This window comes from Enhydra lutris, unplaced genomic scaffold, assembly GCF_002288905.1.
Source record: "Enhydra lutris kenyoni isolate GAN:26980312 unplaced genomic scaffold, ASM228890v2 scaffoldscaffold40, whole genome shotgun sequence".
Taxonomy (NCBI): Eukaryota; Metazoa; Chordata; class Mammalia; order Carnivora; family Mustelidae; genus Enhydra; species Enhydra lutris.
Window position 1 is genome coordinate 16,072,282 of NW_019154124.1, and position 24,729 is coordinate 16,097,010.

General features: G+C 38.1%; 2 protein-coding genes across 4 annotated transcripts in view; one reads left to right on the top strand and one right to left on the bottom strand.

Annotated features, from left to right (window-relative positions):
• Nucleotides 1-14,997, top strand: part of LOC111155283 (carnitine O-octanoyltransferase) — a 48,128-nt gene extending 33,131 nt beyond the window's left edge. The window contains exons 14-18 of the mRNA XM_022515415.1: nt 7,953-8,076; nt 9,030-9,108; nt 9,198-9,291; nt 9,416-9,535; nt 14,161-14,997. Of these exons, the coding sequence (XP_022371123.1) occupies nt 7,953-8,076; nt 9,030-9,108; nt 9,198-9,291; nt 9,416-9,535; nt 14,161-14,281 (538 nt within the window). The 3' untranslated portion in view covers nt 14,282-14,997. The remainder of the gene's footprint in view (nt 1-7,952; nt 8,077-9,029; nt 9,109-9,197; nt 9,292-9,415; nt 9,536-14,160) is intronic.
• A 3,019-nt stretch (nt 14,998-18,016) lies between these two features.
• LOC111155264 (ATP binding cassette subfamily B member 4) overlaps nt 18,017-24,729 on the bottom strand; it is a 65,836-nt gene continuing 59,123 nt past the window's right edge. For 2 of the 3 annotated variants that reach the window (XM_022515383.1, XM_022515382.1), the window contains 3 exons: nt 23,142-23,348; nt 18,693-18,839; nt 18,017-18,264 (listed from right to left, as the gene is read on the bottom strand). In XM_022515383.1, the coding sequence (XP_022371091.1) occupies nt 18,058-18,264; nt 18,693-18,839; nt 23,142-23,348 (561 nt within the window). In that variant the 3' untranslated portion in view covers nt 18,017-18,057. Of the gene's footprint in view, nt 18,265-18,692; nt 18,840-23,141; nt 23,370-24,729 lie in introns of all 3 variants that reach the window. The other variant, XM_022515381.1, reaches the window with a different exon arrangement.

A 24,729-nucleotide genomic window follows, 5' to 3' on the forward strand; every position in this document is an offset into this window, starting at 1 on the left:
GTGGGTAGTTACTAAAATCCTAGGAGGTTTTTTTTTTTTTTTTTTTTAAGATTTTATTTATTTATTTGACAGAGAAATCACAAGTAGGCAGAGCAGGAGGCGGGGGTGGGGGGGAAGCAGGCTCCCTGCCGAGCTGAGAGCCTGATGCAGGGCTCGATCCCAGGACCCTGAGATCATAACCTGAGCTGAAAGCAGAGGCTTAACCCACTGAGGCACCCAGGTGCCCCATCTTCCTGGAGTTTTATAGCTGTAGCTCTTACTTTAAATCTTTGATGTGTTTTCTTTATTTATTTATTTATTTATTTATTTATTTATTTATTTATTTTTTTGGAGAGCAAGAGCACAAGTGGTTGGAGAGGTGGAGGAGCAGAGGGAGAGGAAGAGAAAGAATCTAGAAGTAGACTCCATGCCTAGTGTGGAGCCCAATGCAGGGTTTGATCTCATGACTCTCAGATCATGACCTGAGCCAAAATCAGGAGTCAAACACTTAGCCAACTAAGCCATCCAGGCACCTGTCTTTGATGCTATTTGAATTAATTTTTGTGTATAGTATGTGGTAAGGGTCCAACTTCATTCCTTTACAAGTGAATATCTAATTTTTCTGGCATTATTTTTTTTTTAAGAATTTATTTATTTATTTGACAGAGAGAAATCACAAGTAGGCAGAGAGGCAGGCAGAGAGTGGAGGGAAGCAGGCTACCCGCCGAGCAGAGAGCCCAATGCGGGGCTCGATCCCAGGACCTTGAGATCATGACCCGAGCCAAAGGCAGAGGCCCTAATCCACTGAGCCACCCAGGCACCCCCTGGCATTATTTTTTTAAGAGACTGTTCATTGAATGGTCTAGATGTTCTTGTTTAAAAATAAGTTGATTATACGTGTAAAGATTTATTTCTGGGCTTTCAGTTCTGTTCATTGGTCTGTATGTCTCTTCTTATATCAGTACCATACTGTTTTGATTATTGTAACTTTGTAGTAAGTTTTGAAATGCAAAAGTGTGTGTTCTTCACCTATGTTCTTTTCAAGATTCTTTTGGCTATTCTTGAAATTCCATATGAATTTTAGGGTTAGTTTTTCCATGTTTTTCAGAAATATTGGAGTTTTGAATCTCTAAACTCCTTTGGGTAGCATTGTCACCTTAATGATAGTCTCTGATCTAAGAACACAAAGTCTTGTTCCATTTATTTATGCTTTTAAAAATTTCTTTAAACATTGTTTTGTAGTTTCCTGTGTATAGTGTTTTTGCTTCTTTGGTTAAGTTTAAACTTGAGTATTTTATACTTTTTGATGCTATTATAAGTGGAATTGTTTTCTTAATTTTCTTTTCAGGTCATTTATTGCTAGTGTGTAGAAATGCAGCTGATTTTTGTGTGTTGGTTTTGTGTCTTTAAGCTTTGTTGAATTAGTTTATTAGTTCTAATACTCTTTTGTGGACTTGAGATCAAATAATCTCAATAGAGATAGTTCTGCCTTTTTTTTTTCCTTTCCTAATTTGTAGACCTTTTATTTCTTTTGGCTTGAACACCCAATAGTATGCCGAATTATCTTTGTCATATTACTTTAGGTGGAAAGGTTTTAGTCTTTCATAATTGAGTATGATGTTAGCTGTGAGTTTTCCATAAATGTTTTTTAACATGTTGAGGAAGTTTCTTTCTATTCCTGGTATATTGAGTGTTTTTATTATGGGAGAGTGTTGGATTTTGTCAAATGCTTTTCTGTGTCAGTTATCCTGTAGGACTTACCCTTCATTCTATTACTAAGGTGTATTACACTAACTGATTTTCATTTGTTGAACCACCCTTGCATTCTAAGACTATATCCCACTTGGGCATGGTGTATTGTTCCTTTAACACGCTGCTGAATTTGGTTTGTTAGTAATTCTAAGATTTTTGCATCTTTATTTATAAAGGGGTATTGGTCTATTGTGTCTTCTTATAATAGCTATAGTTTAAAGCTTTTATTTAAATTCCAGTTAGTTAACACAGTGTAATATTAGTTTCAGAATCAATTTAGCGATTCAGCACTTCCATACAATACCTGGTGCTCATCACAAGTGCACTCCATAATCCCCATCACCTATTTGACCCATCCCCCATGCATATCCCCTCTGGTAATCATCAGTTTGTTCTCTATAGTTAGTCTGTTTCTTGTTTTGCCTTATTCTCTCCCCACCACCCTGACCCTTTGCTTGTTTGTTTTGTTTCTTAAATTCTACATATGAATGAAATCCTATGGTATTTGTCTTTCTCTGACTGACTTTGCTTAGCATAGCACTCTATTGCTTCATCCATATCATTGCAGATTTCATTCTTTTTTATGGCTGAGTAATCTACACACACTATATCTTCTTTACCCATTCATCACTCAATGGACATTTTATCTGTTTCCATAATTTGACTTTTGTAGATAATACTGCTGTAAACATTGGGGTGTATGTGCCCCCTCGAATCACTATGTTTATGTCCTCTGTATAAATACCCAGTCAAGCGATTGATAGGTTGTAGGGTAGTTCTATTTTTAACTTTTTGAGGAAACTCCATACTGTTTTCCAGAGTGGCTGCACCAGTTTGCATCACCAACAGTGCCAAAGAGTTTTCTTTCTCTACATCCTCACCAATACCTATAAAACCCACAGTTTGTTTCTCAGAGTCCAGAGTCTCTGATGGTTTGTCTCCCCCTCCAATTTCCCCTAACTCACTTCTCCTCTCCATCTCCCAATGTCCTCTGTGTTATTCCTTATGCTTCACAAGTAAGTGAAACCATATGATAATTGACTCTCTCTGCTTGACTTATTTCACTCAGCATAATCTCTTCCAGTCCCGTCCATGTTGATATAAAAGTTGGGTATTCATCCTTTCTGATGGAGGCATAATACTCCATTGTATATATGGACCATATCTTCTTTATCCATTCATCTTTTTTTTTTTTTTTCAAAGATTTTATTTATTTATTTGACAGAGAGAGAGATGATGAGCAGGCAGAGAAGCAGGCAGGCTTTAACCCAGTGAGCCACCCAGGTGCCCCTCCATTCATCTTTTGAAGGGCATCTTGGCTCTTTCCACAGTTTGGCAACTGTGGCCATTGCTGCTATGAACATTGGGGTACAGATGGCCCTGCTTTTCACTACATCTGTATCTTTGGGGCAAATACCCAAAAATGCAATTGCAGGGTCATAGGGTAGCTCTATTTTTAATTTTTTGAGGAATCTCCACACTGTTTTCCAAAGTGGTTGTATCAACTTACATTCCCACCAACATTGTAAGAGTGTTCCCCTTTCTCCACATCCTCTCCAACACTTGTTTCCTGTCCTGTTAATTTTGGCCATTCTAACTGGTGTAAGGTGGTATCTCAATGTGGTTTTGATTTGAATTTCCCTGATGGCTAATGATGATAAACTTTTTTTCATGTGTCTGTTAGCCTTTTGTATGTCTTCTTTGGAGAAGTGTCGTTCATGTCGTCTGCCCATTTTTTGACATGATTATGTTTTTTGGGTGTTGATTTTGAGGAGTTCTTTTTAGATCTTGGACATCAGCTCTTGTCTGTAGTGTTATTTGCAAATATCTTCTACCATTCCTTGTGTTGCCTCTTTGTTTTGTTGACTGTTTTGTTTGCTGTGCAGAAGCTTTTGATCTTGATAAAGTCCCAAAAGTTCATTTTCACTTTTGTTTCCTTTGCCTTTGGGGACATGTCTTGAAAGAATTTGCTGTGGCCGAAGATCCTCCAGGATTTTGATAGATTCCTGCCTTACATTGAGGTCTTTATTCCATTTCGAGTTTATCTCTGTGTATGGTGTAAGGGAATGGTCGAGTTTCATTCTTCTATACATAGCTCTCCAATTTTCCCAGCACCATTTATTGAAGAGACTTTTTTCCACCATATATTTTTTCCTGCTTTGTTGAAGATTATTTGACCATAGAGTTGAGGGTCCATACCTGGGCTCTCTATTCTGTTCCACTGGTCAATGTGTCTGTTTTTGTGCCAGTACCATGCTGTCTTGGTGATCACAGCTTTGTAGTCAAGCTTGAAATCAGGCAACATGATGCCCCCAGTTTTGTTTTTCAACAATTCAGGGTCCCTTAGCAATTCAGGGTCTCTTCTGGTTCCATATAAATTTTAGGATTGTTTGTTCCAGCTCTTTGAAAAATACTGGTGGAATTTTGAAAGTATAGATTGCTCTATGCAGTACAGACATTTTAACAATGTTTATTCTTCTGATCCATGAGCATAGAATGCTCTTCCATCTTTTGTGTCTTCTTCATTTTCTTTCATGAGTGTTCTGTAGTTCCTCGAGTACAGATCCTTTACCTCTTTGGTTAGGTTTATTCCCAGATATCTTACACTTCTTGGTGCTATAGTAAATGGAATCGATTCTCTAATTTCCCTTTCTATATTTTCATTGTTAGTGTTGTCTTTGTTTTTGGTAGGAGGATAATGCTGGCCTCTCTTTGAGTTAGGAAATGTTCCTTCCTTTTTAGTTTTTTGGAGGAATTTGAAAAGGATTGGTGTTTATTTTTTAAGTCTTAGAATTCATCGATGAAGTTACGTGACCTAGGACTTCTGTTTGTGGGGAGGTTGTTGAGTACACATTCATTTCCTTACTTGAAGTAGGTTCAGATTTTTTTTTTCCTTGAGTCAGAATATGTCTGTTTAATCTAGGTTATCCAGTTTATTGGTTTACAGTTATTCATAGTATTCCCTTAAAATCCTTTTTATTTCTGTAAAGGAGGTAATGCCCTCTCTTTCATAAATAATTTTAGTAATTGGAGTTTTTACCCTTTTTTTTCTTAATCATTGTAGCTAAATGTTGTCAGTTTTGTTGACCTTTTCAAAGAATCAAGTTTAGTTAACTTTCTCTAATTTTTAATTTATCTATTTTGGTTATTTCTAGTCTTAATTATTTTCTTCCTTTTGCTGGCTTTGGGTCTACTTTGCTCTCCTTTTTTCCAGTTCCTTAAGGTGTGCCCTTAGTTTGTTGATTTGTAGGGGCTTCTTCCCCCCCAATACAGGTATTTACAGCTATAAACTTCCCTTTGAACACTTTTCATTCTATAGGTTTGGTAGGTTGCGTTTTCATTTTCATTCTTCTCAAGGCGTTTTCTAATTTCCCTTGTGATTTCTCCCTTTCCCAATTTGTTGTTTGTGTCTTGCTGGATGTCTTCATATTTGTGAATCTTCTGATTGTTCTTCTGTTATGATTTCTGGCTTCATTTCATTGTCATTGAAAAAGATACTGTTTATGATTTCAGTATTTTTAAATTTATTGAGGCTTGTTTTGTGGCCTACTCACTGGTCTTTCCTGGAGAGTGTTCCATGTGCACTTGAGAAGAATTGGTATTCTACTGTTCAGAAGTGGCATGTTCTATATATGTCTCTTAGGTCTGGTTATTGATACTATTGTTCAAGTTCTCTGTTTCCTTATTTATCTCCTGTCTACATGGGCTATCTCAGTTATCAAAAGTTCGATATTAAAGTCTCCAGCTGCCATTGGAGAGTTGTCTAGTTGTCTCTTCAATTTTCCCAGTATTTGCTTCGTATGTTTTAGGGCTCTTTTTAGGTGCATATATTTTTATAATTGTTATGTCTTCTTGATGAATTTAGCCTTTCATTAATATATAGTGTCCTGTTTGCCTCTTAACTCTTGACTTAAAAGCTATTTTGTCTGATAATAACATAGCCACTCCAGCTCTTGTACTTACTATTTTTAGGGAATATCTATTTTTGTCCTTTTACTTTTAACCTCTTAATGACTTTTTATCTACAGTGAATATAAGATACTAGATTATGGGTTTTTTTTAATCCATTCTGTCAATCTCTGCCTTTGATTGAATAGTTTATTTACATTTAAAATAGTTACTGATAAAGAAATATTTCCTTATGCCACCTAGCTCTGTTTTCTGTAGGTCTTATTTGGTTTTTGTTTCTAAACTCTTCTACTACCTCTTTTTTATTTGTTTGGGTTTTTTTTTTTTTTTTTTAAGTGTACCATTTTGGTTCCCTTCTTTTTCTTTTTCTTTTTCTTTTTTTTTTTTTAAATTTTAGCTTGTTTTATATATATATATATTTATATATTTTTTTAATTTCTTTTCAGTGTAACAGTATTCATTGTTTTTGCACCACACCCAGTGCTCCATGCAATCCGTGCCCTCTCCAATACCCACCACCTGGTTCCCTCAACCTCCCACCCCCCACCCCTTCAAAACCCTCAGATTGTTTTTCAGAGTCCATAGTCTCTCATGGTTCACCTCATTTTTTATCTATTTTATTCATGATTACTTGGAGAATACAATTCATATTTTATATTTGTAACAACCTCATTGAATAATAGCTTAGTTTTAGTAGTACACAAAACTCTGCTTCTGTACATCTCTGTACTCTATTTTGTTAACGATTACATCTTTATACATTATGTGCCCATTGATACAGGTTTATATTATTGTTTTATGCATTTGCCTTTTAAATGAAAGAAAAATAACTATTAAACATGTTGCTCTGTCTCCCATGTTCTCCATAAACTCGGAGTTAGATCTAGAGATTTGAGACTAAGAATCAGTTATTTTTATTATTTTTTATGACAGTACATCAAGTAATTAACATCATTTGTTTTCTGTTTCATCCTGTTGAGACTGAGTGTATTTGTAAACCAATGTCCATTATAAAGTTTCCTCCCTGAGTTTTTTACCTAATGGTTTTAGTAGGCATTGATGATCATAACCAAGATGTATTATTTTGTTAGAGGTTACAGTGCAGTGATATTTTTACTTACTGCTTTTATTTTTAATCTTTTTTTTTTTTTTTTTTAAAGAATGTTAGTGTTAAGTTTTCATTTATGCTTTCTCCTCTTCATACTTGAAAAGGATACTATTTCAGCTCAGGGAGATAGCTTTATAGATACACTGGGCAGAAGAGGCTTAGTAATTCTGTTTGAGCCTTCTTAATGCCCATGTTCACATCTTTTCCTCTCACTCCATTTGATCTCTTTAACTCTGGATTCCAACCACCAGAAATAATAATGTTACATAAGTAAGAGAGCTCTATATCTAAAATTGTTTACATCATTCTTCAACTCAGGAAAACAGTCATCACTCTGGGGAACTTCTTAGAGAATGCTTTTACTTCATCCTGTAGTGATTCATGTAGTGTATGAAGGAACTAAAGGCCAGGGACTCGGTATTATCTATCGCTGTGTAACAGTTATCACAAACTCATTGGGCATAAGACAGTAAATGTTATTTCATATTTTCTGTCACACAAGAACCCAGGTGCAGGCTTCCTGGGTGCGTCTACCTTCAAGTTTCCTGAAGTCATAGTTAGAGTGTCATTCAGCTCTCTTCTCATTTGAAGGTGTTCCTCAGAGGGGATCTGCTTCCAAGCTCACTTGTGATTATCAGCAGAGATCACTTCCTTCCAGGCTATTTTCCAGAGGCAACCCTCAGTTTCTCATCCTCTGGGCCTTTCTGTAGGGCACCTTCCAGTGAGGCAGCCTGCTTTCCTCATACTAAGGAAGTGAGAGTGATTCAGATCTCTCTTTGTAACCTAATTTCAAAAGTGACATCCCATCACTTTTATCCTGCTCTTTTCATTAGGAGCAAATTACGAGTCCATCTCACACTCAAACTGAGGAGTTACACAGAGTATTACTACCAGGAGGCAGGGATCACTGGGGGTTCTTCTTAGAGGCTACCTATCACAGATGCACTGCGATATAGAACCTGACCACAGCCAAGCCTTGGAAGGAGGGAAGCCATGGTGTCCCAGACCCTGTAGATCAGAATATTTTTTTACTCGTTGATTATTGAAAGTAGTCTCTTGGTTACTGAAAGTCACAACAGTAGCCTGTAGTGTAGAACTTAGTCTCTGACCAAAGCCAGCTTTATTAGGTAAGGTTTTTTTGGTAATAATATTTGAGTATTTTCTTTGTTATGACACTTTCTTTTATTTTCATTTTTTCTTGTAGCCCTGGCAGCTGCTATGAGACAGCTATGACAAGGTGCTTTTATCATGGCCGTACAGAGACTATGCGCTCGTGTACTATAGAAGCGCTCCGGTGGTGTCAGTCCATGCAGGATCCTTCTACTGGTGTGAGTATTGAAAAGTTATTATTTACTTGTTTACAGGAACCTTAGTCCTTGAATAACCAACTTCTTTGCTTCAGTTCCCCTGGATCAGTAAAATAGTTTCAGATATTTGTCCCTTAGGTGTTTAAAGCATTCATTCACTGTATATACTTGGAAAGAATATGAAACAGGAAAGACCTGAGAAGAAGCTCAGTTGTGTTACTTTCTGGGCAAAGTATCTTTGATACCATGAATATTTTACTATTACTGATCTACCTTTAGGATAACACCAGTGAAGTACAGACTATCCTAAAGTGCCTTAAAAAGACGCTTTTCCTTGATATGGTTGAAAGGTTTTGAAATCACAGATTCTTGTTTTCATGTATTAGAACCAGAACAGTTATGTTTTGCTTTATACTTCTTCTTTTTTTCAAGGCAGTCTCTCTACCTAGTGTGGGGCTTGAACACACAACCCTGGATTAAGAGTCACATCCCTTACCAACTAAGCCAGCCAGGTGCCCCTGTAATTTTTTTTTTTTAAGCCATTTAGACAATAGGGTGGTTCCCTTCCACTGCTGTTTTGGTATTGTATTTGTTATTTAATTTTGATAGACAAGGTTATATATATGTTCATTTATTTTAATAGCATAGAACTATTTCATTATTATTTTGAACAGCTCTGTGTTTTGAAATCATAGTTGCTTCTGTCTTTACACTTACGAATATCACTTCAGTGTTGCCCACAAGTTTCTATTTTCCTTCCTTAGAAAGAAATAATCAAGATGAAGGATGATATAGGAAAGAAAAGACAGTAGAAGAAGTTAAGGAAAATATATAGAAACCTGTGTCTCAGCTTCTTCATAGAAATCTTTTCTCCTTCAGATTTCTCAAATTATGTTCAATCATGTTGAATTCAGGGTTTTTAAAATTTGGTTTCTGTATAGTTTACTGAAGTATTGTCTTGATTTTTAACACAGCTTCTTGAGAGGCAGCAGAAGATGTTACAAGCTTTTGCAAAACATAATAAAATGATGAAAGATTTTTCAGCTGGAAAAGGTACTTATATTGGAATTATTCTGACTTTAAAAAATTCTCTCATGTTGAAACATTTTTTTTCTATCTTCATACTTCTGGTTTCATTGCAGGATTTGACCGTCATCTTTTAGGGCTTTTACTCACAGCAAAAGAGGAAGGTCTTCCTGTTCCAGAACTCTTTACAGACCCTCTTTTCTCCAAAAGGTAATGTGATACAGTGTTTTATAACTTGATCCATCAGAACCTTTTTTCTGAAGGTTAAAAGCTCTTCAGAAGTAATGTAAGTTTCTGTAAGCCTAGTAAAATAACCTCTCTTTATGCCACACAGTGGAGGAGGTGGAAACTTTGTTCTCTCAACAAGTCTGGTTGGTTATTTTAAAATCCAGGGAGTGGCAGTTCCCATGGTCCACAATGGCTATGGATTTTTCTACCATATCAGAGATGACAGGTAAGGCTGTTAGGCGTTTAATGTGTGTTTGTTTCTCTGTCCAGTTTTTGGGACACTTGGCAAATCAGTCCTTTATGTGTTTTGTGCAGAACACCATTTAAGCTTGACTCAGTGACATACCATCATCATTCTCAAAACCCAGTACACATATTAGCATATTTGTTCCACCCAACGTGTTTTATGCTAAGTTCAGTTAAAATTTGATTGCCTATAAATGTGTGGTGGTTCATATAGTCATAGATAGTACTGATGTGACCAAGATAAAGATTGGTAAATTAATTTATATTTAAAAAAAAAAATGTTTTACCAATTCCTATACATTTCATTTGTGTTGTATGAGGTTTATGGAGAGAGTGAGAAAGAAAATGTTATAACCTGGTAGGTGGAGAACAAGGTAATATGAAATTGGCAGAAAGGCTTGGGAGGTCCTCATTCACATAGTCTGGCCGTCTCCTCTCAGAGGTCTTTGGTAGCTTGGGGGCCTTTATAAAAAATAAAGTGGCTACATCTAGCACGGTGAATAGATGATAGGTGCAGAGGCTTCAGTTGGAATGTAAAAAATTAGAATGATCATATGTAGACATATTTCAATGGGTAATGTTTTTATACTTTAAATTTTTGAAAGAGCTTACAGTCAGTGTTACTGTTCAAAATTTTATTATCGGTCTCCATGTCAAATGTCACCTGTGCATAGCATGTTATACCAGTGTTACCTGTATTTGTTACATCTACATCCTAAATTATCCATTCCCATAATATTCAGTTTATGTACATTAATGTACAAATTAAAGGGTAAATTACAGAGGTTAAACATAGATCTCTTTTTTTCGTAATAAAGGGTCAAAGGTGTAAAATCATCATCAGGCACAGAGAATAAGTAAGCATTCTATCATATTTCCTGACACATCTGGATACTGTATTGCGCACACCGACAGGAGTTCCAGCCAGACACACCTCAGCTGTTTGACTTAAGAAAAAGTCCTGATCCTGGGCAGAACTTACATTCACTCATTCACGCAGTATGTAGTGAGAACTTGTTTTTTACATACTGAGGACACAAGACAGACAAGATTTCCCTCTTAAAGATTTTGTTTTTTTACTCGGGAAAAGAGACAAAAGCAAACAAGCAAGGTAACTAGTGAAGAATGCTGCGAAGGGAATAAGCAAGTTGATAAGGTGATAGAGACAATCTGTGGGCGGGAGTGGAGCATTGCTTCATTTAGTGTGGTCAGAGAGGGCCAGCAGAGCAGAGATGTTGAGGAGGAGAGGGAATTAACCACATGAATAACCAGGAATACAGCTCTCCAGACTTTGATCGCTGCCAGCTGTCTCCAGTGCCACCGCCAGGCTGAGCCACTGCCTTCTCCCACGTAGGTTGTTGCAACAGGTTCTCCTGCGGTCTTCTGCTTCAGCCTTTCCTTCCCTTCAGAACACTGTCTACACAAAACCCTTTGATGCCCTTTTAAAAATGCCCGTCTGCTCAAAATCCTCCAAGAGTTTCTTATTTCACTCAGTAAAATCCAAAGGCCTCCTACAAGATCCTGCATGATCAGGCTGTCATTCACCACTCTGACCTTACGTTCTACAGTGCTCCTCCTGTTTCACTCCGCTCCAGACACTTTTGTTTTCTTGTACCTTGACTATAGCAAGCAGGCTCCCTCCTCATGGCATTTGCCGTTACGATTTTCTCTGTCCCCTACTGTTCCTTGAAATATATGTAAGGATCACTCCTTTACTTCATGCAGGTATTTGCTTAAAGTTTGCTACCATCTGGGAGGCCTCCTCTGATGATCTGTAATAGCACTCCCCGCCTCCCTCACCTGCTACATTTTCTTTGTAACACGACCATCCAGTGGGTATACATATTTGTTGGTATAGCAATCTTTCTTCCTTTCCTAGAATATAAACCCGTAAGAATAGGGTTTTTGATTTGTTTATTGCTGTATTCCCACCTTTGTAACCATGCCTTGTAATAATACATGTTTTCACAATGATTTTGTTGCTGAACATAATTATATGGTCCTCAGTTAGGATGTGGCCTGACATTTATAAGGAACAGAAAGAGGCATTATGGCTATAAATTAGCAATTAAGTTGCAGCGGTGGGGGTTGGTAGGAGAAGTTGGAGAGAGGTAGGTATGAACTGCATCTTGGAGGACAGTATTTTCAACTCTGAGTGCACATTAGAATCACCTAGAAAGCTCTAAAAATATTTCTTTTGGAAACACTGATTTGTTTGGGGTGGTCAGTTGATAATAGGGCCTTGTGAGATGGTAAGGAGTGGAGATTTTCTCCTAAGGATAATGGGAGCATTTTACCAGCTTTTAAGCATGAAATGTACACATGTATAAGGGACTTGCCATGTATAAGGGACTTTTGGCTCTTACATGAAATATAAATAAGGTGGAAAGTAACAGGAGCAAGAATGAGATGAGAGAACTTAGCATAAACGATAAGTTGGACAAGGCAGGAGGTAATGAAGGTGGAGAGAAGTGGAGGGATTTGAGAGCAACTTTGGAGGTGACTTAACTGATGAATTGGTGATTTCGATGGTAGCATTTACTGGAATGGAGAAAATTAGGGGAGGACTGTGGTTGGGGCATGTTAGGGTAGAATTTTGTTTTATACATGTTGATTTTGTTTCATCTCATAAGGAAGGTATTATCTTCATATATGAGAGGATGTGTCAGTAGGCATATGGTTACATGACTGTGAAGCTTACAAAAGAGATCAGGGCTAGAGTTACACATTTATAAGTCATTACAATGAATACATAAAAAATAGTTTCCAAATGAAATACATGGAAACTATCTGGAAAGCTTTTTCATTCATTGTTTAACTTGAGAATTGTATGTCTTTACAGAAAATTGGTTTATTTTTGAAATAGCATTTTATTTTAAATGTACTGCATGCTTATAAAAATCAGTAAAAAAATGAAAAAGAACAGAGTCATCTACAATTAAAAGACAAAAACTGTTAGAATGTTTCTAATCTACAATGCATATAGTATATAATTTCTGTAATTTTGGATCACATTTTAAATATTTTAGTGTCCTTTTTGGGAAATTCACTTCCGCTTAACATTATTTCAAGCAATTTCCACTGCCGTTAAATATGCTTTGAGGTTTTTTTTTTTTTTTTAAGATTTTGTTTATTTGACAGAAAGACAATGAAAGAGGGAATACAAGCAGGGGGAGTGGGAGACGGAGAAGCAGACTTCCTGCTGAGGAGAGAGCCCAATGAGGGTCTCGATCCCAGGACTGTGGAATCATGACCTCAGCCAAAGGCAGAGGCTTAACAACTGAGCCACGCAGGCGCCTCATAATTTGAGATGTTTTAGTGGTTGCATAATGTTTCACAGATTTCCATAATTTATGTAACTGTCTCCCTATTTTCAGTTTTTCATCATTACAAATAATGTATAATAGTATATACTCATTTCATCACATCATTGCAAACTCTAGGCATTATAAATCATTGTTGACTAGGTCTATAGGCAAAAATAACAATTTGAATGCTTACAAAGCGAATTTTCTCTTAATTGACATCTGTGTACATTCTTTTGTAAACTGCTTATAGGAAAGCTTTCCATGATTTAGAAATATAAGTGAATTTTAAGAAATTTCAATACTTAAATACCAGTTGTTAATCATTGCAAAGAAATATATTTAGATGTTGCTAAATATTTGAGAATTGTATGCACAGTGTAGTTGGAAATGATGGGTAATCATGAATCACTAGATGAAAACAAAGCAGAACTTTCTTTGGGTTCCTGTATACATTTCAGCAAATATAATCCAGTCAAACATTGGTTTCATCATTATACACTGGGCCAGAGCATGTTTTTATTTCATTCTGCTTAAACAAAAGCACATGCTGAAGTTTTAATTTATTGTCTTTTTTAATGATGTGAACATTGCATGATTGTCCACAAGCTTTACGTTGTACAACAGCATTTTGATTTTAATTTATGCTTAATGCATTTTGCTATAAAAATCTGAGTGTCTGGAAAGGGGAAGGCTAGTTTCAAGAGACTTTGAACTGCCTCATAGGGGATTATTATTATTATTATTATTATTTTAAATCAGGAGAATATAGAGGGAGATGACTTATCCCAAGAGAGTTTCTGTCTGGCTTTTCTAGAAACATCTTTCCTCTCCTCTTACCCTTTCTCTAATTTTTTCTTTCTTGAACTGTCTTCAAGCACTATATTCTTAAAAAATAGTCTCATTGCAGACAGTGGTGTGAATTCACCCTCAAGCTCATTACATTAAGAAATGTTAGGAAGGTTTTTTGTTGTTGTTTTTGGAAGAGGTGGTGGGTTGTTTGAACACACTAATACCTTACTCCAGAGCACGCTTTGATCTCTGGCCAATTTTTTGTTTTCTTTTGTCCTTACTCACCAGTCACACAGTAGATGAGGTATTCCTAGCATTATGTATACATATGGCTTTACCCTTCAGTTGTGTCCAGTAACATTTACCTAATGTCAGTAAGAATTCACACTTGATATGTGAATAACTAGATGGAGTAAAGCTCATGGCTATATTTGTCATCAGCATTTGGAACCTGTTTGTGTTGTGATTTTTGTGTAGTCCTCACTAATTTTTTCTTTGTGCTTCACAGGTTTGTTGTGGCTTGTTCAGCCTGGAAATCATGTCCAGAGACTGATGCAGAAAAGCTAGTTCTGCTGGTTTTTCAGGCTTTCCATGATATGATGCGGCTGATGAACACTGCTCATCTTTAGAGACTAAACATTTATTTAGCATTTACAAAAATATTAAGGGGGGTGTGGAGAATGGGTTGGTGATGTGATAGGAAGGAATATTAAAGGAAACTTGTTAAATGTAGAAATTAGTAGAATCATGCTCTCTAAATTTTTTCTAACATAGGAAGAAAATGATTTTTAAGCTTCTTCTGATACAGTAGCAATGCAAATTGATATAATGAAATATAGAACTATGCAAAAGTTGAAGATAAGTCTCAACAATGCAAATCTACAAATTTTAATAATGCAAGTCTTAGAAGGATTTTTGTTGGTTACCTATATAGGTTATAAATCCTGTCTCTGAACATCATTATAGGGTCTGCCAAGCACTTTAACATTTCCTAGTTGCCAGAGGGTATGGAATACATGATTAGATGTTAACGTCCCTGAAATCATTGCCTTCCACATTCACCACAGGGATACAAGCCTATTATGTTTGATGGGAAAGACCACTACAATTTAATGATCATCTAAAAGTAGACTTAGTGTTGGACAGAAGAATTAGAGGAAGGTTTATACTCCGAAGCACACACAGAAAAGCCCTAACAAAATTCATTATAGTATATTGTATTTAGGTTTTTGAATATAAAATTAAAGCACTTATTTTTAAAATTAGAGTTAGTGACTTGAAGATTACTGAATCAAATTCTCAGGATTTTATAAGTTTTTCCCCTGCTTTTCAAAATAGAAAATAAAGTTCTCAATCATGTAACTTGTTTGGTGTTTGGATACAGAATCTACTCCTGGGGCGCCTGCATGGCTCAGTGGGTTAAGCCTCTGCCTGTGGCTCAGGTCATGATCTCAGGGTCCTGGGATCGAGCCCCACATCGAGCTCTCTGCTCAGCGGGGAGCCTGCTTCCCCCTCTCTTTCTGCCTGCCTCTCTGCCTACTTGTGCTCTCTCTCTGTCAAATAAATTAAAAAAAAAAAAAATCTACTCCTGTTTGACCTTATACTTTCTGATCTAAGTTATGTATTACTGTGTAAAAAAAAAACTACCCGAAACTTACTGTCTTAAATCAATTTATTATTTCTCATGGTTGTATCAGTTGATTGTGCCCAGATGGGTCGTTCTTCTGGTTTTGCTGTAGTTTATTTATGCAGCTGCACTCCTGAGCTTGCTGGGCTGAGGCTGTAAAGTTGGAGATGCCTCCCCCCGCTGCCTGGGGACTTGGCACCTGGGACTCTGTCGACGTGCTCTCTGATGATTCAGTATTCTAGCCTTGACTTAGGTACTTGGCGGCAGGAGTGTTCCAAAAGAGAAAGGGAGCATCTGCAAGGCCTTGTGAGGCCTATCCCCTGAAGTCCCAGGATATTACTTACTTTGCATTTTATTGGTGAAAAGTTGCAACGGCAGTCTAGATTCAAGGAGTGGTGGCAAAGTGTCATTTCTTGTTATGAGAAACTGCAAAGTCATTTTGTAAATGTAGATAAGTAGGCGCATTTACTGAGGGCTGTTCTTTAAAATTTTTTATAAACATATAATGTATTATTAGCTCCAGGAGTACAGGTCTGTGGATCACCAGGTTTACACACTTCACAGCACTCACCATAGCACATACCCTCCCCAATGTCCATAACCCCACCCCCCTCTCCCTACCCCCCTCCCCCCAGCCACCCTCGTTGGTTTTGAGATTAAGAGTCTCTTATGGTTTGTCTCCCTCCCAATCCCATCTTGTTTCATTTATTCTTTTCCTACCCCCAAACCCCCTACATTGCATCTCCACTTCCTCATATCAGGGAGATCATATGATAGTTGTCTTTCTCCAATTGACTTATTTCGTTCAGCATAATACCCTCTAGTTCTGTCCACGTCATTGCAAATGGCAAGATTTCATTTCTTTTGATGGCTGCATAGTATTCCATTGTGTATATATATATACCACATCTTCTTTATCCATTCATCTGTTGATGGACATCTAGGTTCTTTCCATAGTTTGGCTATTGTGGACATTGCTGCTATAAACATTCGGGTGCACGTGCTGAGGCCTGTTTTTGTAGCAATGTTCTACATTATACCTCCTTTAAATTTTCCTATCTTGTGAATTTGGTAAGACGTTTATTACTTTGTGAAAACACTGACTTAGCGTCTGTGGCATTTGATATATCCTGAACAGATATCTTCTTCCCGTTCTATACTGTGGACCTTTTTCCTCACTAGTACAGTTTTATAGACTACACTGTGATTGGCTTTTAGAATCATCCAGTTGTTTGTTTTTAAATGTCTAAAGACTAGAAAGTGTTCACTTCCTGCAGAGAAATCCCGCAGTGATTTTTTTTTTTTTTTAAGATTTTATTTGTTCATTTGACAGACAGAGATCACAAGCAGGCAGAGAGAGAGGAGGAAGCAGGCTCCCTGCTGAGCAGAGAGCCCAATGCGGGGCTTGATCCCAGGACTGTGGGAACATGATCTGAGCCGAAGGCAGAGGCTCCAACCCACTGAGCCACCCAGGTGCCCCCCGCAGTGATATTTTAACATGCTTCCCTCATCTGCCAGAAGTTGAAAATCATCTGGAATGCTTTTTACAAAGATTTCTGAGCCTCTACCCAGACCTGTAGAGTAAGAACTTCCAGAGGTTTTGAGTCACTGAGGTAATGTACCCCTTGTCCCATTCTCTTGGTTAATCTGAAATTTAGTGCATTATACACATGGTTTCATTGAAAACATCTTTGGTGGGCGCCTGGGTGGCTCAGTGGGTTAAGCCACTGCCTTCGGCTCAGGTCATGATCTCAGGGTCCTGGGATCGAGTTCCGCATCGGACTCTCTGCTCAGCAGGGAGCCTGCTTCCCTCTCTCTCTCTCTCTGCCTGCCTCTCTGTCTACTTGTGATCTCTCTCTGTCAAATAAATAAATAAAATCTTTAAAAAAAAAAAGAATGAAAACATCTTTGGTAAGGTCTGATTTGTTACAGATAAAGGAACTTATTTGGGTAGCTTACTAACCTAAAGAACCTGTGATAGTGGTGAACACTGATGTTGCTTCAGTTATTTATAAAGGAAACAAATGGAAAATTGAGGAAAAACGTAATGGTGTGGTTAGCTTCTAAAGGTAACCTAGAATTTGTGTGTGTGTGTGTGTGTCTCTATCTAAACATATTCTGGGCAAATTATTATTGTAAAAAGTAATGGAGATGCTATAGAACTTCAGCATTTCATTGTTATTTCTAATGTTTCAAATTGCACTTGAGATAAATTTGTATTGAGTTAAAATTTTCAGAGCTATTCAGTGGTATGTGGTCTTTTTGGTTTTTGTTTTCGTTCTTTTTGCTTTATGAACAGATGTGTGCCTGTAGTTAGCTTGTCTAAAGACAATCTCGTTTCCTCTTGGACTTTGGTGATAAAGCTGGGATTAGTTATTTAAAAAAAACAAACCTCCATTCCCAAAAGAATAATTTAGAAAGTCAGCAAGGGAGGGAGTAGGCAATGGAATAATATATTTTAACTTTCTTCCTGTGAAAACTGTTCCCCAACCATCCTATCATATACCCAACTGTTCAGGACCCTAAGAAGTTTCCTTATGTCTTGATTTCTGTGAAAGCTACAAGCTTATATATCTGAACTTTGCTTTCTCTGTATGTTTCTGGTAACTCAAGATCTAGGCTGCTGTCTTTATACCTTACAAGGTAGGTTCACTTTTTACTCTTAAATTTCAGATGCTATTGTATCAACATCACATGGGATGTTCTAAATTGATATGGAATAAGATACACCTGTATTTTATGATTTGTAAAAGATTATTTTTAAGATATAACAAGAGTTCATAAGTTCTGTTTCCCATTCTGGACACTGACCATGGAAAAGTAGATGCCTTTCTGAGCCAGCAGCTGTTGATGCGTGCCGTGCTCCTTGACCTTGCCGTTCTGAAACACCACTATTAAGTCTGCGTTCTGGATGGTGGACAGGCGGTGCGCGATTACGATGCAGGTGCGGCCTTCTCTGGCTTTGTCCAGGGCTTCTTGGACAATCTAATGATGAATCAAAAAAAAAGCCTTAAAACTTTACCATCAGAGCAAAATGTTACCTTTTATTATGCATGTGTACTTTTACATGAATGGCATTATAGTCCAGTTAGTTCCTTTTTAGTTATAAAAATGAACTCTCACACTAAATCACAAGTATCTAAATTTTCTGTCCACAGATGTATCTTACTAGTTCCCTTTTATTTTCTAGCTTTTCATGATTAATGTGCTAAAAATGTGAAGTATGCAGTTTTCTTTCGTTTTTTTGGCTTATGAAATAATCATTTTACAAATTTTGGAAAATACTGGGAGGAGTAAGAAAATTTTTTACTTCAAAATATAACCGTAAATTTCTATTTACTTTTTTCAGGCTTGAGAGTACCGAGAAACTCCTATTATACAAATTAAATGGAATGTGAGCAGAGAGGCCTCACCTTTTCACTTTCAGTATCCAGGGCGGATGTAGCTTCATCCAACAGCAGGATTTGAGGTTGTCTGATGAGGGCTCGAGCAATCGCAATCCTCTGTTTCTGACCTCCTGAGAGCTGAGTTCCCTTATCTCCCACTCTTGTTGCATATTTCTGCAAGTTAGCCGTTAGTAAAGTTAATCAAGTCCTAACCCAGTTACTTAATGTGAAATACTCATATGACCCACATGGAACCCAGTTTATTCTCTTATACCAAACACTTTGAGAAATACAAAAGTTCCTACCCGGAAGGAATTTATAATGTGAGGAGAAAAACTGGTTGTACAGCCTTCAGTGTAAGGTCCAGTATGTATCAAGTGAGAGGTATATTCACCATGCTATGAAATATGAGAAGTGAATAGAAATTATGGAGGTAAGGTAGGAAGAGAAAGAGATGCATGAAGGAAAGATACCTTTGTACAGAGATTGGGAAGTTGGATCATGAGAAAGAACATTCTCGGGTAAAAAAAAGTATAAAGAGGGGCGCCTGGGTGGCTCAGTGGTTAAAGCCTCTGCCTTCGGCTCAGGTCATGATCTCAGGGTCCTGGGATCGAGTCCCGCATCGGGCTCTCTGCTCAGCAGGGAGCCTGCCTCCTCCTCCTCACTCTCTCTGCCTACTGATCTCTATCAAAATAAAATAAAATCTTAAAAAAAAAAGTATAAAGAGCCAAAAAAGTAAGGACTTGTACAATAATGTGAATTAATTTCCTAAAGTCCAGAATCAGCAAAGTTTTTCTATTAATCAAATCCTATCCTTGATTGAAGTCAGTAACTACCTTTTTAAGGGTGAGTAAGGCTAACCAAGATGGAGGATTTGAAAGTTTTTAAGTGTGATTGCTAATTATAGCAGAATACAGTTGTAAAAGTACTTAATTCAGTAGAACCTTAGAAGCTAGATGCATACCACAAGATTAATGATCCCTGCCGTCACTTCTAGTGTCTTTAGAACATCTTTGTGGGCATACTCACCTTTACCAATTACTGAAGAAAACTATCTGACTGAACTTTTCCTTATTTTCTAAATACATATTGACTTCATTGCACTTTGGCTATGGACATAGCAGCTATAACAAGCTAACAAGGGACAGTTGGGGACCACTGAAACTGTAGAGTATATGTCCTCTCCAAAGGAATAAAATGGAAGATGAAAGAAAAACCTTATACAAAAATGAACTTAGAATGGATCATGGACTAAAATGTAAAATCATAAAACCATAAGAGAAAAAAATAGAGAAAAAAAATTTAAAAGTTTTTATCTACTTACTTGACAGACACAAGAGGGGGAACACAAGCAGGGAGAGTGGAAGAGGGAGAAGCAGGTTTTCCCCTGAGCAGGGAACCTGATGCAGGGCTCCATCCTAGGACCCTGGATGATAAACTGAGCCACCCAAGTGGCTTTAGGACCTAGAAGGCATAGGCTAGGCAAAGAATTCTTTTATTGGGTACCAAAAGCACAATCTGTAAAAGGAAAAACTGTTATACTGGACTTTATCAAAATTAAAAAGTTTAGCTCTGCATATGACCCTGTTAAAGGATGAAAAACAAGCTATTGACTGGGACAAAGTATTTGCAAACTATGTATCTGACAAAGGACTGATAAATATAAATCTGTCTCAAAATTCAACATTTGAAGAAAATTAGAGAATGGGCAAAAAAACAAGGTATTTCACCAAAAAGGAAATACAGATGGCAAGTATATAAAAACATGTCCGGGATCATCTGAGTGGTTTGGTTACTTAAATATCTGACTCTTGGGGCACCTGGGTGGCTCAGTGGGTTAAAGCCTCTGCCTTTGGCTCAGGTCATGATCCCAGGATCCTGGGATCGAGCCCCGCATCGGGCTCTCTGCTCAGCAAGGAGCCTGCTTCCCCTCCTCCTCTCTCTGCCTGCCTCTCTGCCTACTTGTGATCTCTGTCTGTCAAATAAATAAATAAAAATCTTAAAAAAAAAAAAAAAATATCTGACTCTTGGTTTCGGCTCAGATCATGATCTCAGGAGTGTGAGACCAAGCCCTGCTTAAGATTCTCTCTCTCTGGGGCACCTGGGTGGCTCAGTGGGTTAAAGCCTCTGCCTTCAGCTCAGGTCGTGATCCCAGGGTCTTGGGATCGAGCCCCGCACCAGGCTCTCTGCTCAGCGAGGAGCCTGCTTCCTCCTCTCTCTCTCTGCCTGCTTCTCTGCCTACTTGTGATCTCTGTCTGTCCGAGAAATGAATAAAATCTTAAAAAAAAAAAAAAAAATTCTCTCTCTCTTCCCTCTTTAATAAAAAATTTAAAGTCATCATATGCCATTAGAAAATCCACCACGCGGACGCCTGGGTGGCTCAGTTGGTTAAGCAGCTGCCTTCAGCTCAGGTCATGATCCCAGCGTCCTGGGATCGAGTCCCACATCGGGCTCCTTGTTCTGTGGGGAGCCTGCTTCTCCCTCTGCCTCTGCCTGCCACTCTGTCTGCCTGTGCTCGCTCTCTCTCTCTCTTTCTGACAAATAAATAAATAAAATCTAAAAAAAAAAAAAAAAGAAAATCCACCACGAAGAGATTTATCTCACATCTATCAGAATTACAAAAGCAAATGCTGGCAAAGAGGCAAAGAAAGCGTCAATCATACTTAATCTAGTGTAAGAGAATAATGCAAGCTGGCAGAACCACTCTGGAAACCAGGTTGGCAGTTTCTTAAAAAACTAGACCTGTAATTACCATATGGCCCAGCAATTGAACTTGTGGGCATTTTTTTTTTTTTAAGATTTTATTTATTTATTTGACAGGCAGAGATCACAAGTAGGCAGAGAGGCAGGCAGAGAGAGAGGGGGAAGCAGACTCCCTGCTGAGCAGAGAGCCCGAGGCTCGATCCCAGGACCCTGAGATCATGACCTGAGCTGAAGGCAGAGGCTTTAACCCACTGAACCACCCAGGCGCCCCGAACTTGTGGGCATTTATCCCAGAGAAATAACTCAGGTTCACACTAAAACCTGTGCACACATATTTACAGCAGCTTTACTTTTAAGACCCCAAACCTAGAAACAACCTAGATACACTTCAACAGGTGAATGGTTAACCAAACTGTGGTACAATCCACATCCTGTAATCCTAATCATCCTACTAAAAAGCATGCCACTAAAGAAGTAAAGAATAAACTGTAGATAAGAAAACTTCAGGGAATTACACTGAGTGAAAAAAAGTTAACCTCACAAGGCTAGATACTGTATGTGTGCTTAATGACATTTTAAAGTAGAAAATTATTGGTGAAATGATAGCGCATCCCTCTTTGTCCTTAAGTGCCCTCCTCCAGGCAAATATACCACCCTGATTCTAAGAAGCCTGCAGTTAGTTGTCCTACTCCCATCTGCTCTTCCCAAAATGACACCAGCCTTTCAACTTGACTTTATTCCCCTCCTCTGGGCAGCCATGAAAAAAAAAAAAAAAAAAGTAGAGACTAGTTAGTGGTTGCCAGAGGTTGGGTGGTGTGAGGACAAAAGGGAAGAGAGGTATGTGACTCTAAAGGGGCAATATGAGGGACTGGAGTGGTGATGGATGTGTTCTGTATTTTTTTTTTTTTTAAATTAAGAATGAAGCTCATAGACTAATCCAAAGAACAACCTTGGGTACAGGACCTGATTGGAGATATTTTTTATTGCCTTGGAGAAACACAATACAACCTTGGGTGTATTAATCAGCTTGTTCTGTCAGAATTATTTACACCAGTGTGTCCCATCTCCCAAAATGGGGCCTGGCACAGAGTCAGCACTCAGAATCTATTTTGTGTATTGGGTACATGATCTAATTTTACTTTTGCATTGCTAACTCTACTTAAAGTCTCACTATAAGAGACATACAAGGAAATGTTCTGCATATTGACTGGTGGTGGATAAGTGAGTCTACACATTGCAATAACACTGCACAGAACTAAATACATATGCAAATGATTACAAGGAAAACTGGAGGTCTGAATGAGATCAGTGGATTAGGTCAATATCAATATCCTGGTGGGGATATTGTATTACAGTTTGGCAAGAACTCACTGGAGGAAACTACCTAAAGGCTACATAAAATCTCTGTTCCTTAGAACTGCATGTGAATATATACCTATCTCAAAATAAAAATAATTAAAAATGCAATTACCATAAAGGATAAATCAAACATGACTGTTATCTGAATGCAGCCCACAACCACCAGTTTGCCTACAATTAAGACCACTTCATTTGCCTCTTACTGCATTTATAAGATCTAGACATGACGCCTGATATTCTCATTTGCCCGTTAGAAAACTTACCATGTAGTTCAGTGTGTTAAGGTCCTAGTGCTACTACATAGACAAGTTTTCTTATAAGATTCTGCTGCTGTATAACTTGGGAACCTGTTTTGAGGATGAAAAGTTTGTAGTTGCTTGTGATTTCATCCTAAGAAATTACCAGTTAACTTACATGGGGTAAGGTCTCGATGAAAGGATGTATGTTGGCTGCTTTGGCTGCATTCACAATTTCATCCTGTGACACGACCCGGCTGTTGTCTCCGTAGGCGATGTTCTCCGAAATGCTGCAGTCGAACAGGATGGGCTCCTGGGACACAATGCCCAGGTGGGCTCGGAGCCACTGGATATTAAGTTTCTTTGCTTCTTGACCATCTAGGAGCTGAAAACCAAAGTCCACAAACTATGAAAGGGCTTAAAAAGGAAAAATAAAACCCCTAAATCATAAATTAACAGGTTAACCATTTGGAGCATTGTGACATGTGGGCATCATTGGTTGGGGAAATACCAAGGCTCAAAGCCTCTCAGCACTTGCTGCTGGAGGCCAAAAAAAAAAAAAAAAAGATTTCTCTGGTGATTAAGCCACCCTTTCTTCATCTCACTGGTGAAATGACAGCCCATCTGGCCCTGTCTTTCCACATTCCTCTTTGTCCTTATGTGCACTCCTTCAGGCACATATATCATCCTGCTTCTAAGAAGTCTGCAGTCAGGTGTCCCACTCGTATCTGCTCTTCCCAGAATGACTCCAGCCTTTCAACTTGACTTTATTCCCCTCCTCCAGGCAGCCAGATAACAAAATTCATCAGTAGTTTGGCCCCAGATTCTCAAAGTTGGTTACTTCTGTCCTACCTCTCCCACTCTTTCTCCCAAGAAATACCAGCCTTAAACTTCGCCCATTTCTCTTCAGTAGCATTGAGGATAAGAGTTCAATGGAAAGTGAACAAGCTCAAAAAAACCAGTGTCTTTGGGAGCACAGTTTTGTTGGTGGTTATTTTTTCATTTGCTTTAAGCAGGAGATATGTTGCTTCTAGAGGAGGCATGTGATATATCAACTGAGAATGTAGCTTCCTTCGGGGTGAAGGAATAGAAATGAGTTCAATTAGTCTTGATCTCTCAATAAAGAAAAATTCTACCACAGTATTAGCACATCATGTTGTCAAGCTGGTCTGCTGTATTAATACCTGCAGAGTAGTTTTAATAGTAGAAGCATAAAATTTCCTAAAAAGAGCTACCTACACAAGGTTTAACACTTGGGTGACCAGCTAAATGGGGATGGACTCCTAGGGTTTGGTCAGTGGGTACCATCCCCAGGTCATGGGAGATGCAGGCATTATCAGTAAAAGCCAAGAGTTTACTTATCACAGAGAGAGGATCTAGGTACTAGAAAATCACTGATGAAAAGCTAAGTATGAAAGGGCTGGAGATGAGGGTCAAAGTCAAAGAGCCTTGGGTTAGGATTCAAGAGAGAAGGCAGAAGGATGTAGGAGGGTATAAGAAGGTACTAGCTTGTCTTGGGTGTCTGCCTAGAATCCTGGCCAAAGTTTGCGGCTCTCCTTTACAAGCCAAGAAGTGGATATTTACTTAGGAGGATCAGGCCGGCTCCAAAAGCCCACAGCAGGGCAAAGGATTAGCCTCATATTCAGTATTTTCTGAACTACACTAAACTCCAGATGTTCTACCCTCTTGTCCTCATATATTTGCCTGAGTATGGGCACCAGTTTGGGTTTTTTAGAATGTAGTCATTGCATCAGCCAGGATTATAA